This window comes from Protopterus annectens, chromosome 16.part0 (assembly GCF_019279795.1).
Source record: "Protopterus annectens isolate FY-2018-M chromosome 16.part0, PAN1.0, whole genome shotgun sequence".
NCBI lineage: Eukaryota > Metazoa > Chordata > Ceratodontiformes > Protopteridae > Protopterus > Protopterus annectens.
Genome location: NC_056750.1, coordinates 561,279,034 through 561,295,485, shown reverse-complemented (window position 1 = coordinate 561,295,485; position 16,452 = coordinate 561,279,034). Strand labels below are relative to the sequence as shown.

Sequence of the window (16,452 nt, the reverse complement as noted above, 5' to 3'; positions counted from 1 at the left end):
AAACTGGGCGCCATAGTGGAAAGTGCATCGGACACGGATATCCTTCAGAAGGGACTCACGGAAACAGATAGCTGGTGCCAGAGCCATGGCCTGAAGTTAAACGCCAAAAAATGTATAGTCATACCCTTCGGGAAAAACAAGGTAACCCCAAGCTACCATATAGGTGGCAATCCACTAAGCACAGAAGAGGTTATCAGGGACCTGGGGACCCAGGTTGACAGTGGCCTTTCTTTTGACACCCACGTTGCTAAAGTGGTTAGAAAGACCTTCTACATTGCCCACCTGATCATGAAGGGATTCACATCCAGATCTAGTGAGGTCATTGTTCCCCTGTACTCTTCACTTATCAGACCAATGATCGAGTACAATGCCTCATTCGGGATGTATCTCACCCGACATCTGCAGCAATTGGAGAGACCCCAAAAGTTCCTCACCAAAAGGATAAAGGGACTCCTGTCATATGCTGCCAGACTGAAGAAACTCCAGCTCTATTCAGTCGCATACCGTCTGCTCAGAGGTGACATGTGCCTGACATACAAGGCAATGTCCAACCCGGAATTAATGGACATGCTCCAACTCAAAAAATACAAATCCACCAAAACCACTAGAGCAAGCGACTTAAACCTTAGCACGGATATAAATAGGACGTGCTGGAGGGATAGATTTATCACTCAGAGACTCCCTATGCTGTGGAATAAAATCCAGGTCCATGTGAGGCAGAGCACCTCGCTGGCTCTGTTCAAGAGAAATCTTGACCTGTGGATGGGAGATCGTAGGTTTACCCCGGGAATCATCTCTGTGTCACTGCTGGACAGAGGCACAACAAACTAAAGGGCACAGTATTTTTTCATATAAGGGGCGGCGTAAGCCACAAAAATTTGGGCTAGGCTTATAAATGCCTTAGGGCAGATAGCCTAGTATAAACCTATGAACCTATAATAAAGGAGTTTTGACTGGAAACAGACTGCCTGCTTTGCTTGGATTACTTTTGAATACTTAGTAATTCTGTACAATTATATATTTTTTATTATTATTTTTTTTTACTTACGACGAGTTTAAGTTTGCTACTTCTACCACTATTGTCTGATCTGATTAATATACAGTGATTAACTAGAGATATATGGACTGAAAATCTTCCACACAGAGAAGTTTCTTACATTGTTTTATTTTTCTATACAAGTGTCCCTGAAAGCTAATAGATATGTATTTAACAGTAAAGTCTGCAGTTTGAACACCAGTCTGTGGGCTACATTTGTATGTAAATTATAAATACTATGGCAGCCTAAAACAAACAACTTTGTCCCCTATAATAGCTCCATTTTCTTAGACCACAGCAGTCCCACTGGTACTTTCTCCTTTAACTGTGCTCAATTCATTGTTTTAAGCAGTCCACTGTCTCCCTTCCTTAAGTTTCTCTTCTTGTGTAATCACTTTTTGAGTTCTCAGACAGTATTTTTTTCAGAGCTCAATTACTACTTTCTGGCTTACTTTTTCTCATTATTTTGGTGATCTGTGGGGAGTGAGGTAGGCGTTTGGACTTTGCATTTCAAAGTCCATAGAAACTTCCTTACATTACACAGTTGTTCAAACAGTCAAGTATGATTTTTTTACTGTTATTACCATGAGTCAGATCAAAGTGATATTGGACTAACTCTCCTACTAAAACTGTGTCCTAGAGCAACAAAACCAAGACATTTGTCTGCTAGCACAAAGGACTTTTAAGTCCTTTGCTCCTTTTGACAAGTTTTCGAACAGCTTCATTCGCACTTGCTAATGTTCAGGCTCACTTTGTTCCCCTACCCTACCCCCAAATCCCATACACCCCTATTACCCTACATTTATACTTCCATAGCACCCCCACATATTTTTATAACCAATACCACCAGTTTCCTCCAGCAGGAAAACAATCAGTGGAATTATTCCCAATAATAACACCCACTCTAGTTTACCACTCAAGACTTTCTTACAAATCGTCTTAATTCTTGCCTCCTACACCTATCATATTACATTTGTACAATCAACCCACTACCCTTCCAACGTTTTTTATCCTAACTTAAAATGATAAAACCAAAGTTAAACAAGATGCCCCAAATTACATTTGACTATTTCTCCTCACTCTACTAGCCTTCATTACCAATGATCAAATCTACCTTATTCAAATACTTAGGACGTCAACCAATCCTCACAAAGAATGTTAACATCTACCCAGCTTGTCCATAACACCCTTAGCAAACAAACCACATCTGATTTATTTTTCTATAAATATCTTAAAACTAAGCCTCCAAATTTACGATCAAATATCAAACCAAGACCAAAATATAACTGGCCACACTCTTCCCTATGTAAAATATCAATTCAAACAATTAGCAGAGATATTCACCCCCAACCCTGGTCCCACTGTTCATAAAACCATCACTTCCAACCCAAAATAAACCAGTCACCTAATTCATCTCAGCAAAAAAACAGAATCCAAAGTCACCTTACTAAGTATGAACCTAAGAAACAAGTGCAATAAAATGCATTGCATACATGCTTATCTTGCCACATACACTCCTGAAATAGTCCTATCTACAGGAACCTAATTAAAAAAGGAATAAAGGATAATGAGATAAATCCCAGGATACAATAAACTCAGGCATGACAGAGAAAACAAGCGTGCAAATGGTGTAGCAATCATCTATAAAAATTCCCTAACCATTACCTTACTTTTCAGGAAATACCCACATTTAACAATGCTGAACTAGTAATAACATTCCTAAACAACAATAGAAAAACTATATGTTTAACAGCAATTTATATACCACCAGGAAATAGCAGTTACACTGCTGAAAGCATCCTGTATTGGATAGCCCAACAAATTAACCATGAAACTATAATACTTGCAGACTTAAATATAGACTGGCAACTCATGAATTCCAATACCCCCACTGAATCCATAAACTTATACAATTTCAGAAAATTAATAAACTACACCTACTAGAATCACTAAAACTTCAGGGAGACACTCAACATTAGATTGGATTCTAACAAGCAAACCAGACAAACTGACAGAAGTAGCCTGCCTTTCAAATAGCATAAGTGACCACATACCAACATATATTAGAACTCACCATAACCAAAATAAACATATTATCTATAATTAAATATGAAATTCAACCAATTTCAGCAAAGATATTTTCAATGAAACACCAAAAAAATATAACTGGAATATACTTAGAACAATGCTGTTAAATATAACTGTAGAACACTTTAACAACATATTCTTACAGACCTTAAATATTTTAGCACCAGTAAGGAATAATAGTGTAAAGACAACCCCACACCATGGTTGATAAAGGAAAAAAAAATCATGATAAAAAGATATAAAGCCTGGAAAACTGGTATAAAAATAGAACTCAAAATGCTCTCCAGCAATTTTAACATCTTAAAAACCTTGCAAAACAAACAGGATACGCAAACACACTATACGAACCTACAAGACAAATATATAAACAACCCAAAACTGTTTTGGTCAGCACTAAATAAACTACTCCACCCTGACAAGACCATTCCCTCTCCAAAACCAGAGAATACAACAAACTCCATCCCCATACAGTTTAAATCCTACTTTATACATCAATATTATCTCTCAGACACCAACACATCTGACCCCTCATGCTACCCCTGTCCAATCAAAACCATTTACAGCTCTTCAATTTTAGTTCAATATCTACTTCCCTCATAAGGAAATTGCCCCATAAACTAAAAACTACTTCTGTAGCTGTAGGCCAACTACCAAACTACCTAAAAATGGCTCCAGAAGTCACAGCCTTCCCTGTGTCCTTACTAATTAATAGGTCCATAGCAGAAAGATGTCTCATCACTGTGGAAAAAATCCTACGTCATACCACTGCACAAAGGTGGCACATCTACATAGTATAACTACAAGCTGATAGCGATTCTCTTCTCCTCTCCAGAATATTAGAGAAATGCATCCATATGCAGCAGATGCAATACCCAACAAATAATCCTCTCTCAGAAACACAACGTGGCTTTAGGCCCCAGCAGAGCACCACTACTGCCCTACTACATTATACCAATATAAAAAAGCATTGTCGCCTCACAGTACAATGCTGTCCAGTTTGACTCTCAGCTAGAGCGTCTTTTGCGTGGAGACATGCGTGAATGGGCGTACCTTCGTTGAAGGTTGTGCATCAGGGCTGGTAACTCGGCACGTAAAAATCAACTACCAATTATTAGCGGACCGGAGTTCCGCTGTGGCGACCCCTAACCGGGAAAAGCCGAAAGACACAACAATAAATCAACACAGAAATGATGGTCTGATTGTGTCCACCATTTTCTTTGACTTTGTAAAAGGCATTACATACCGTCTCGCACCTGTAACTGCTCATTCGACTCTCCTCAATAGGGCTTTCATAATACTCCTTGTTGTGTTCCTTAGTTACCTATCTGGAAGGAAACAACCTGTTAAATAGCAACAAACCTACTCATCCTTTTAACCAGTTACTACAGGTGTCCCTCAGGACTCTATCCTGGGTCCTCTACTATTTAATGTATTTATTAATGACCTACACACCTCCACTCACCATGCTAGTTTAGTTCAGTATGCAGATGACTCATAATTAATATGTATGGCATCAACAATAAATTAGCTCCAAGACATCACCCAAAAATCTTTCTCTTCTGTAGAAACCTGGCTAAAAGAATCAAACCTCCTACTCAACCCCAAGAAAACTAAGTTAATGCTTTTCACCTCAAAAGGTTGCCAAAAATCAAAAGCAATCTTATACTCAGCAAATACTGTCATTGAAACTGTACGTCACAGTAAACTTCTAGGTGTTGCAATAGACAGTCTCAGATATGACCACCATATACTGTACACCATTCAATCTACACAACAGAAACTAGGCTCCCTTTATAAGATCAATAGATTCCCTACAGATACTGCAAAAAAAACTTTAGACACCACCTTCTTACTGCTGAATCTCTTATATACCACTCCTGTTTTAACAAACAATACCGAAAGAATCCTGCCTCCTGCTACAATAAAATAGCTGAATTTGCCACCAGTCTCCCTCACAGGACCCACCACTGTCTCATCTTAAAGAAGTTAAACTGGCTTCAACTGCACAACTTTCTAACATATTCACAACTGAAAAAAAACACACACAAACTTGTTCATCATTCAGAAACATCCCCTGTGCTGCAAAACTTATTACTACCCTACTGTCCAGCAAGGGACCTCCATTCTAGTAAAAAATTATTATTGCATACAACAAATAAGTCAAATAATGTTGTAGGAGCCTTGCTCTACTCCCAACACATTGCTAGACTCTGGAAAACTATCCCCATGCAAATAAAACTTTTTGACAAACTCAGTAGTTTTAAACCTCTGCTTAAACAACATCTTAACAAATCCTGGCCCTGTGTATGCACAGGGTTAAAATGCTTTCATGGTACAAATACTCTCTCTCTCTCTCTATATATATATATATATATATATATATATATATATATATATATATATATATATATATACACACACACACACACACACACACACACACACACACACACACACACACAAATGTTTGTACAAACACACAGATTCATTAGCCACAGTTCAGATGATATCACATATGTTGTCTCCTTGCTGAAAGCCCTCACTTTATAATATGCATTTTTAGATACTATAATTCCCATATAATGCAACTTCTAAATTTGTATGTTTAATATACTGCCCTCTAAAAATTATCACTATAAAATACTGGAAAAACAAAATGGCTCCCTGTTCAACAAAAGGTTGACCTTCTCCAAGGATTCCATCTATTCTAACTCCTAGACAACCATACCTAATCTGTCCTAGCAGCTGAACTAATTAGAAAACCTTGACTTACAGACTCAGAAATCTCAGCTAGTCTGCTCCCAAACTAAACTCCATTGTAAAGATTACTGTCCAAATCTCATGTAAAGTTTTACCAAACAAATAAAAAAGACACCTCTCCTTCCTAAAATTTAGTATGCAAATAAAGGTCTACTTCTTCCCATCATTCAAATGTCATTGCCTCTCATCCAGTTGTATTGCTTAACCTGAACTACATTACTCTTCTACAAAACACAGGCTTGGATGGAGGGGTGGTCAGAAATCCCACCTGTTTAAAGTCAACATATGTGGTAAACTCTTCTTAGCAGAAAGGCAGGGATGATCGAGGTAATTTAGTAAAGGTCTCTTTATTTTATGGGCTTTCACATAAGCAGGGTTTTCTTGAGGGGAATCAGTGGTGAAAAGGGGTACTATTCCTAAAGTAGCCTGGATTAAGTTTCTGCAAAGATACAGAAATCAGATGGATCTGAGGAACACTTCTGCTTCACAACGTTTTTGACAAATCCTATTAATTCTTGTATGCCATTCATAAATCTAATAGACAGGTAAATGCTTTGGTGCTAAGGGCATGTATCTGTAAGGAGACAGCCAGAGGTGTCACTGATGTGTGCAGGATGATGCCAGTGCAAATATCAGCAATGTATCATATATCAAGTAGTGCCAGCTCCAGCAGCTGTCCGGTGTTAGCTGCAAGCCCCATAAACTGGTATAAAAGAAAACAGAAAAGAAAGAAAATCTTTCCACCAACATCTTCCAAACCCAAGTACCTTGGCCTGATCTGCTCACATGTTTCTGTTTTGATGTGTGACATCTCTGGTATCTTGTATTGCCTTAAATGAAAGTAGTCCCAACTGTTTTAATTTTTAGCAGTTTTTAATCGATTATCTTTTAAAGGGGTCATTTTTTTCTACAGCACCTCTGCTTCTTCCGACTATGGTATGGGGTCTGGTCCCTGGCCTACTCAGTAAAATTACAGAGTTGTAAGCTCTGTCATGTGCTGAAGAGGACCAGAGCAATCTAGAGGTCTTAATCATTGGGTAAAATCACATTGTTAGATTTAATGCATGTAACCTAACACTGGTCTTTATTTTGCAGCTTAAAATGGTTGGTGATGCAGCTGTGGAAATACTTCAATGTTATGAAACCTTGAAACTTCCAAAAAGTCATATGGTTGTTTTAAATTTCCTGTGTTTATTACCTTGCAACATCTGATGAAGTTTTTTATGATAGTCAAGATAAAAGCGCTTGTTTTATAAAATAAACAGCAGTGTGGGTCTGCAGTGACCCACGTGCATTTATGTATCATTTTATTAATAAATTATGATCTCTTAACCTATGCTCACACAGTGTCACATAAGACTTCATACAAATTGTTAGAAGACACACAAATATAAGACGATGATTTACAAAAAGTAGTTTATATATAAACATTAAGCAGTACTAGAATTTCAGCTCAATACGCCTTCAAATGGATTATAAAACAGCTAAAATGCAAGTTTAAATATTCCATAAATGCAAGTTCTGAGAAGCAGCCAATAAAAGCAACTAAATACTTAAACAATGAAACATGCTTCTAAACGAGCTCCTTGTCAAGTCTCTTATGATGCACTGTATCCAAATACCAGATATAAGAAACTTCTTTGTACTTTAGAACATACTTAGCATCAACTGACAGTCTGTCAGTGTTGGTACACAGAATAATATACCCACCTTAAGGGTATCATAATTTGAATTTTGACATAAGCAAAATGTTCATCAAGTGGGCTAATAAGATATGATCTATGATCCACTATCCAAGGACCTACAGGAGCTAGACTGGCTCATTGATAAGTTTACATTAGCTGTAAAAGAATGCTGGGATCATTTATCCTTGAAAATGAATGACATTATAAGAAAACATTCCCGTAAGTAAAAACAGGGGTAAGTAGAAAATCTATCCTTGCTATACCAACCTGGAGTGATAATTTTTAGTAAAACTCTCAGAAGTTTCCTGTAGCATTAGTGCCAAAGAGAAGAACCAAAGGAAGTAAAACACAGTCATTAAAAGCCTACATTTTATTTCATCAGCAGGCACAGGGTCCCCATGCATTACATAGACAGCATGTGTTAGCAAAGCCAATGCTTCCATGTCTGCAGCCACTGAAAAGCAGAGCCCATTAAGGCATCGTCCTACCTCATTCCATCTCCTACTTATAAAACTTGCAGTGAGGAAATATGCCAACCTAAGCTAATTTTCAACAGCAATAAGTTCTTAGCTGGTCCACTGAGACTCAAAGGGTCGCTGGGTAACTAATTGGTCATTCACACACCCATGCAGTACTGGTATAAGCTTAGCATCGCCCTTTTCCAAAATCTCCTGTGTCACACGTTACACATCACCATTCAGAGAACAGTCATTAAACCAGCCCTTCCATGAATTCCATTACACAAGAGAAAGTGCTTTCTCCTGCATGCCACTTTAAGAAAACAATTTGTACTCAAAACAACGTTTTCACAATGGTCTTGTGCTATATACCATATGCACAGGTAGGGGATAAATATCAAATTCAAACAGAACTTTAATTTTTAGCGCTAGAAATAAAAGGTCATCTTACCAGAAAAGCAATGACTTCATATCCTTGTTCCTTCAGCCACAACAAAATACAGGATGTGTCCAGACCGCCACTGTATGCAAGAACCACTGTTCCTTTGGTTCCTAGTGCAAATAAGAATGGATATCACACCAGTGACCACATATTCAGAAAACATTTGAATGCACAGCTGGATATTCACAAAAGATCTTCATGTAGATCCAATTAACTACGACCGAATATGGCTCATTACCCAGAAACAATTTAGCAAAAGCATGCTATTTTGCAGCAAAACAGGACAATCAAAAGCTGAAAGCAAAAAGCAATTAGCTTTTCCAAGTTATATAAAGTATAGTGAAAGAAAAGTAACAGGAAGAGGAAGGAAAATGAATGACCAAATGTTAAATCTAGCCTATATCAATCCTTGCTGAGCTGAATGGGGCAAAAAAAAAAAAAATTGTCACTGTCTTATTTTATACCCCCACCCTTCTGAGCTGTTATTTGCTAGGTTCTCAATGAGGTAGACAGAAAGCTTTATGTTTCAAATTTGAAAGATGTAGCTATGTTTTCACTTTTTTGTTCAAGTTGTGCTTCTAACTAATTTTACAATACATGCCCTCCATGTGGGACAGCTGCCTCATTCTTGCATGCTATCCCCTGAAAAACTGCAATGGAATATAGCCAGCACCGTAGCACAGAGGGATAAAGCCCTAACTCTGACCAAAGCTTACCTGGGTTCGGTTAGCGGCTTGGGGTCTGAGACAGTCACAGATGGATGGGCATGCCCATCCAGGCAGGAGGCATTCATCAAAAATGGCAAGGCTTGGTCCACACAGGGGAGTAGTTCTCGGACGTGCTGAAGAATGCAGGGGTGGGGAAATAAGGGAAGATTATAACCCCCACAGCATGTAGAAGCAATTGCTGTCACCAACGTGTAGGATGTCCTTAAAATCTAGGTTAGCCCCACCTCACTCGGAGAGGTCCAGAGGAGGAAGGAGGAGCAGGCAAACCCAGCGATGGACAGGGGCACTGAGATGGCAGGACTGAATGACACAGAGTGGACAAAAAAAAATTGTAATATGTTCTGAGCCCTCACCAATGTGCCAATATTCTCTCACTGTTTATTTAATACTCCATGTCCATTTTGCTATTCCCCATCATCCAAACTTCAGTTATATCTATCCTTTCTGGTCACGAGTACATTTAATGGATCATTAGCGTTTGCTTTTGTTCACGTTTTCTCTATTAGACTTCACATCACCATCTTTAGCACAGCCTTTCTTACTACAATAACAGAGCAGAATACTTTCTGCAACTTGGCATGATCTGCAAACTGTAAGAAGACTAAATATCAGTTCAAGAATTTTCCAGGATAAATCTATTTTTGAGAAAACAGTCAATGCACCAGGGATGGATTCATCTCCTGCATATTATTTAATACATATGAAACTGTGCAATGATCATCCTCCCTCCCTCCCTCTCTCTCCACATCCTGTATTTCCAAGTTATTTCCCTTCCACCTCCCCCTTATTTCTTAGCACCCAAATTGCTAATGCATTGAAGTTTATTAATTAATCTTCACTGTTATATAATTACATGTACACATACAATATGCAATCTAGCTACAGATTTAGATCACTCTCCCTCTCTCTCTACACACACACACACACATAATATATATATATATATATATATATATATATATATATATATACACACACACACACACACACACACACACACACACACACACACAATAGGATCAGTGTGTTTCACCATATGTTTGGTACTTTGAACATTTAAGTAAGCTTGTTTAACTGAACTACTGGTTCATCACAAGATGGCAACATTTGCTTGGGGGATTGCTACACAATTTGGAAATGGGATTTTGCCCTTTCTCCACTGCTTTGCGATCTCAGAGTTGGCGATATAATTAACAGGAGGTGAGGGGATGCAGGGGTTTTAGCCCCCTATAGTAAACATTTTTTTTATTTATTTTGTTTTGAAAATCCGTGGTCAATGTAGTGCAGGCTGATGTTGCTGCTCAGTGAAGTAGTGAAATACACTGTCAAGTATTAAACAAAATTGTGATCAAAGAAACAATGATCATTTTAGCTTGAATCTAAAATGACAGAAAACAAAAATTATAACTAACTTTTTTGCGTGGAGGTAAGGGCCCCTGCACCCTGCTCATGGGGGCCTGCAGCCACCAAACCCCCAGCTAATTATGCATACCAACTCTGACTAAACAGCATGGTAAGGGCAAATTACCTCACCCTGCTGCACCATAACCGCACACAAAGGCTGCTAGCAAAAACTACACTGAAAACACGGTTTGCTCATTTGAGCAGTTGCTGCTATTCACAGCCTGAAAAAGCATTCTTTCATATGACCGTTTGCTGTCTCAGACTGCAATATATATATATATATATATATATAACACATAATTAAAAAGCTAACTCAAATATAAATAAAGTGTTGTATTGCAATGTTTTTGCTGCTTGTTTTTTTGCCTTTATGTGTACACATATACATATACACATATATTTTTTGTTTTGTTTTGTTTTGCTTTCCTTTTGCCCCAGCTGTCTGTCGAATATCATCACCATCCCTGTCACTATTAAAAACAACCATTATGGCCCCATCTTGAACTCTTGCTCTGACAGAAATGCATTCGGATTTGCTGTAATGCATCTTTTGACATGATCATTTCTCTGAAACACTGAAGACAGGGACACATGGATCCAACAATTTAAATATCCTACTGACTAACAGAACTGGAGAAGGAATGTGAAGGAGTGTGAAGCAATGAAAATCCAGCTGAATCTTTTTGGATGAACAAGTCAGCAGATGCTAATGTACAGGAGGAGCAATGAGGTCATTCTTAATAATGGGAAACCAGGTATATCTAGGTCAGACAGGGCCAATCAAAATCACTGCTGCTTTCAGGTTGCTGGTTCTGCAAAGAAAGTTAATCAGGAGAAGAACAGAGAGCTGACAGAGTTCTTCTGGCCTAGACTGTATCAATGCATCCTTGCTCTTCCACTGGGAGGGGAAATAAAGAGGAGCTGCCAACACTTGGTGGTGGTCAAAGAAGGAAAGAGGATGGATCCATTTATTGAAAAACATATTTGGTGCAAGATGACTGAGTAACTGTTCATGGAAATACAAAAGGTGACTATTGATCATGTCCGCTAGACAGTTAATGTACCGAGGAATATGAATTACTAAGAAAGTCATGTGCATTTCAAAGCACCACTCCTATACTCATATGGCTTCTCAGTATATGCATTTACAAATGCATGCCCTCTTGTTTGTTACTATATGCTGTGTGGATGAACTGAGACTGGGAGTTTTAGGCCCAAGCCCTTTAATCAGTCATTCATACAGTCACTTTTTCAGTACCTCCTTCATCTCTTAAAAATAGGAACATGGACAGTAAACTATTCAGTCCAATTGATTGCATCTCCTTGTCATTCTATGGGAAGGTTCAGAGTAACTAACTGTAATATGGCAACAGATAACAGCACTGTGCACACGGCATCATATAAAAGCAGAAGGTAGCAGAATCTCTGAACCTAGAAGATAGAAAGGTCATACTTTTTATTTTTAACCTCTCTTTTACTAGTATAGTCCCCATTCCTCTTTATAAATGTGCTGCTATCCTCCTTCTCACTAAAGTTTTCTCATGGATGTCACCATGAGGCGAGTCACTGATATCTGCATTCCTCCAGGATTGGTGAGCCAGTAGTAGCCACACACTCCCCTTCTCCCCTGCCAGCTGATACAGGAGCATGGACAGTTATATGAACTTGGTCATTTATAACACATCTATGCCACGTATTTGACATGGTGCATCTATACCATAGCTATGCCACGTATTTGACATGGTGCAGCTATACCATAGCTATGCCACGTATTTGACATGGTGCATCTATACCATAGCTATGCCACGTATTTGACATGGTGCATCCATACCATAGCTATGCCACGTATTTGACATGTGCATCCATACCATAGCTATGCCACTTATTTGACATGGTGCATCTATACCAGATCTATGTCACATATATTTGACATGGTGCAACTATACAATATCTATGCCATGTATATTTGACAAAGTGCTGTCTTTGTTGATCCTGTCCTCCTTAACTCAAGTCCAAAACAGCCTCTTATCTCCAGACTGGAATAACCTTGCCAGCCACATTCCTCATCATCTCAAAACACATGCATGATTCAGCATTAAAGAAAATTTGTCATTACATACTTCTCTGTGCTAAAAGAAAGTACTGGTACACCTACCTTCCTTTACACTTAACTGTTTCAAACGACATACTGCTGCCATCCAGTCACTAGATTAATAGCAAAATACTGTGATTACTTACTCAGATCTCAGGGGCAAGAGACCTTAAGAATCCTCTGATTTAACTCAAAAGAGGAAAGCACTATCCAAAATCTCCCCCTGCCTTCTGCAAATGATCAAAATGGAAGTTTCCAAAGTAAACTCAAGCTAGCAAAAGTTAATTCCAAAGACATGAGTCTGGAGCATTTCTCCTTGGGCCTCCGCGGAAAATAGGCTCTGTCTTAGTAGACTTTCCTGGTCAACAAATGTTAAATAAATAAATTATACTGCATAAAAGTGTAAATGTGTCAGCTTTATGGATTAAACTATCATATTTTGTGCAGACTACTATACTCCAACAGCACTTCCTTTCTAGGTGTCACTGACCTTAACCATTTGCTGGGACTCTTTAAATATGTACTTTCTACTACTTCTGTCTAGTATTAATGATTTTTTTTCAAATATTACTAGTTTATCAGTTTTGATAGTAACTCATCTATTACTACCTTGTAAAATTGCTTTTATAATTTTATATGTTTAAGACAATACTGATGACTCATTTTGATGCTACATTTTTCCTGCTTAATGCAAAGGTGATAGCAAACATTTCAAGAGCACTCCATTCATGTGGTTAATAAACACACAAACAAATTAGTAACAAAATAAAAGGTACTCATAACACACTGCTGTTTCTTTATGTGCAAGTTTCAAGAGCAGGCAGTATGCTATGCAAGGTGAAGCAATTCCTGCTTCAACAAAATACCATTGATGTTTATATCAAATTCTAAATCTTTACTTTTTTAAAGTTCACAGTTATTGGATTTGCTAGTTGGAATCCAAAATAAACTTATCTGGCCCTTTCCACTATATTTTCCCATCTGTTAGGGAAGTAGATAAAATAATAAATGCACAACTTAAATTCAGTAACTGTCATGGGTTAGTACTTGGCTACTGACTGATGGGACATTTAAGTCTAAACATGCTTCCCTTTTGTCATCCAACTGTGTTGTCTCATATGTGTTTAACTATCCTTGCCATATCTATATTTAAATGCTTATTTGTAGCAGACTATTCTGTTTGCGTCTCTCCTTCAGTGTATAAGACGTGCCTACTGTAAGGCAGGGCATTTAAGCATTGCCTTTGTCCATTAGGAAGAGAGGAAATTTAACCCAAGACTGACACCTAGCTCCCATCCACTGGTCTAAATTATGCTTAAAAAGAATCATGGGTGTCTGTTCCATAGAAGTGGTATCCTCTGGGACATACACCTGTCCCTCCAGAGTGTTCTGTTTATATTGCAGGGAGGCTGAGGTCACTGGATTAGGAATTTCTAATACCATTTGACTTACAGATGTGCAGTAGGTCCATTACTTATGGGTCTGTGGATGTCTTATAAGCCAAGCATAGTTAATTTCCCAGTATTCTCCATAACACAGAGTATAACAGCGCTTGGGGCAGTCCACATAAGTCTTGTGCCTTCGGCCCACTACCCTTTTTGTCTGTCCACTTTCAAACTCTGGCACAAATAAATCATATTAGATTTAAAATGTAAAACGGCAGAGATGCGACTCATTACTGAACTGCACTGACTTCAAGAGTTTATATCAAGTGTAGAAAGCAAACCAGGTTAATTTAATACAAATGTAATACAGGAATGATGAGTCATGGTGTGGTTTCCACAAAATTATATTAAAGGTATAAATGCCTGCATATAAAATGTCGATACATTAATCTCTCCCCTGATTACAGTCCATCTAAATAACTAATGCGAACAAACAGAACATTATTATTTAATTCCATTTAAATTAACTGCCCACAGTAACTACCGGACATTATGGTTTCTAAGTTAAATTAACTATTGAGGATGTGGAGTTACACATTGAAAAAGCACATGACACTCTGTTACTGCTATCTAAAGATGCCAAAAGGAAAAGCAAATTAAGCTGCTACTGAGAACTCTTATTATGGGAAGATGGCCATTATTATATTTAAATAAATTTCTTAATTTTTTAAAAGACTGATTCTTACTTTTTACTCACTGCATCACAATCTCAACAGACCTCAAGGATGGAATCACAGAAATATAGAAATATATTTATGTGTAGTCAAAAATAAATAAAAAAACATATACATAAATATACAGACCTGATTTTTTATATATATATATATATATATATATATATATATATATATATATATATATATATATATATATATATATATATATACACACATATCCAAACTTTTTGATGTTAATGTGGCTACTACCAGGTTAGGAGACTGAATTTGTACTTAAAACTTAGACTTACTGCACTGTCTACCTGGTTGGACTAAAAAAACACGGCTGACACGAATTGTAGATTTGAGCGCTTTCGTTTGCAGATTTATTGGTGCTACATCGAACTTCTTTAGAAATCTACTCATACAGCATTCATAGTTAGTATATATAGTGCTAGGCTTGTGAGCCTTGGTCACATGGGGGTGTGTTTGAGGTTGAAGTTCTCGCATTGCTTTAAACTGAGACATGCTAACACCTTTAACACATTTAACACTTTTAAAACTTTTAACACCTTTAACATAGTGAGGTGGGAGGCCTCGCGTTGCTTCTATCCGTTCCATTTCAACACACATTTAATGTTAAGACTGCCATTCAGCCCTGGGGGGATGTCTGCCCTTAGGTCGATCTGCCATTTCAGCTCCTGAACTTCCAGGTGGGTACTGGAGGTTTGGGTGAAAGAGTGGACTTGTTCAAGGACTAGGAATAGGAATCTTGGGGGGGAATGGCAGGCGAGTGACTGTCTGGCTAGAGCGTTGGTGGGGTCTTGCCTGCGGATTGCCTGCATGTGTTCCTTCATTCTGTCACTCAGTCTTCTGGTAGTCATTCCTATGTAGAATGCTACGCAGTGGGAACATTTGCTCAGATATACTACATTGCTGCTGTTGCAGTTGTAGTGGTGTTTGAACCGAATGGGGGCGGTTCTGTTTGGGCTGCTTATATTGGACCCGGATAGAATGTACTCGCAGCAATTACAGTGTTTGCAAGGCCACGTGCCTTGTGGGACTGTAGGGCTGCTGGTGTCCACCTGACAACTTGGGCGGCATTCGAAGAGTGTTTTTAAGGAGAGGGTCCTTGTGTAGCAGAAGAAAGGAGCGGGTCCCAGTGTTTTTTTGAGATCTGGGTTGTTCACTATGATATCCCAGTTGTTAGTGAGGGTTTCTCTGATGGCTGTGCTGTCATTGCTGATGGGGATGGGAAACCGTGGGTGGGGGGGGGGTTGCTTTGGTTGGTGCAGCCTTCGAACCCGTGGGTGAGAATGGGTTTGTGTCTGCTATGCCTGTGCAGAGCAACTTCCAGTGCCATTTTACTCACCAGGTCTTTGGGGTAGTTTCTGTCTGTGAACAGGTTTTGCAGCACTTTGGCCTGGGCTGCAAAGTCTTCGTCATCGCTGACTAGTCTACTGAGGCGGACAAATTGTCCTTTGACTATGTTCTTTTTCATAAAGCCGGGGTGCTGGCTTTTGAAGTCGAGAAGATTGTTTCGGTGGGTGGGTTTTCTGTAGATGGTGGACGTAAGCCGGTTGGAGACAGTGTCTAGGGACAGGGTCACATCCAGGAAGTTTACTCTGTTGCCTTGGTCTGAAATGGTGAATTTTAGG

The 16,452-nt window shown here is 38.6% G+C and overlaps 1 protein-coding gene across 1 annotated transcript in view; it reads right to left on the bottom strand.

The window, feature by feature from the left end:
- ASS1 (argininosuccinate synthase 1) overlaps positions 1 to 16,452 on the bottom strand; it is a 681,159-nt gene that overhangs the window by 605,655 nt on the left and 59,052 nt on the right. The window contains exon 3 of the mRNA XM_044057968.1: positions 8,479 to 8,579. Within this exon, the coding sequence (XP_043913903.1) occupies positions 8,479 to 8,579 (101 nt within the window). The remainder of the gene's footprint in view (positions 1 to 8,478; positions 8,580 to 16,452) is intronic.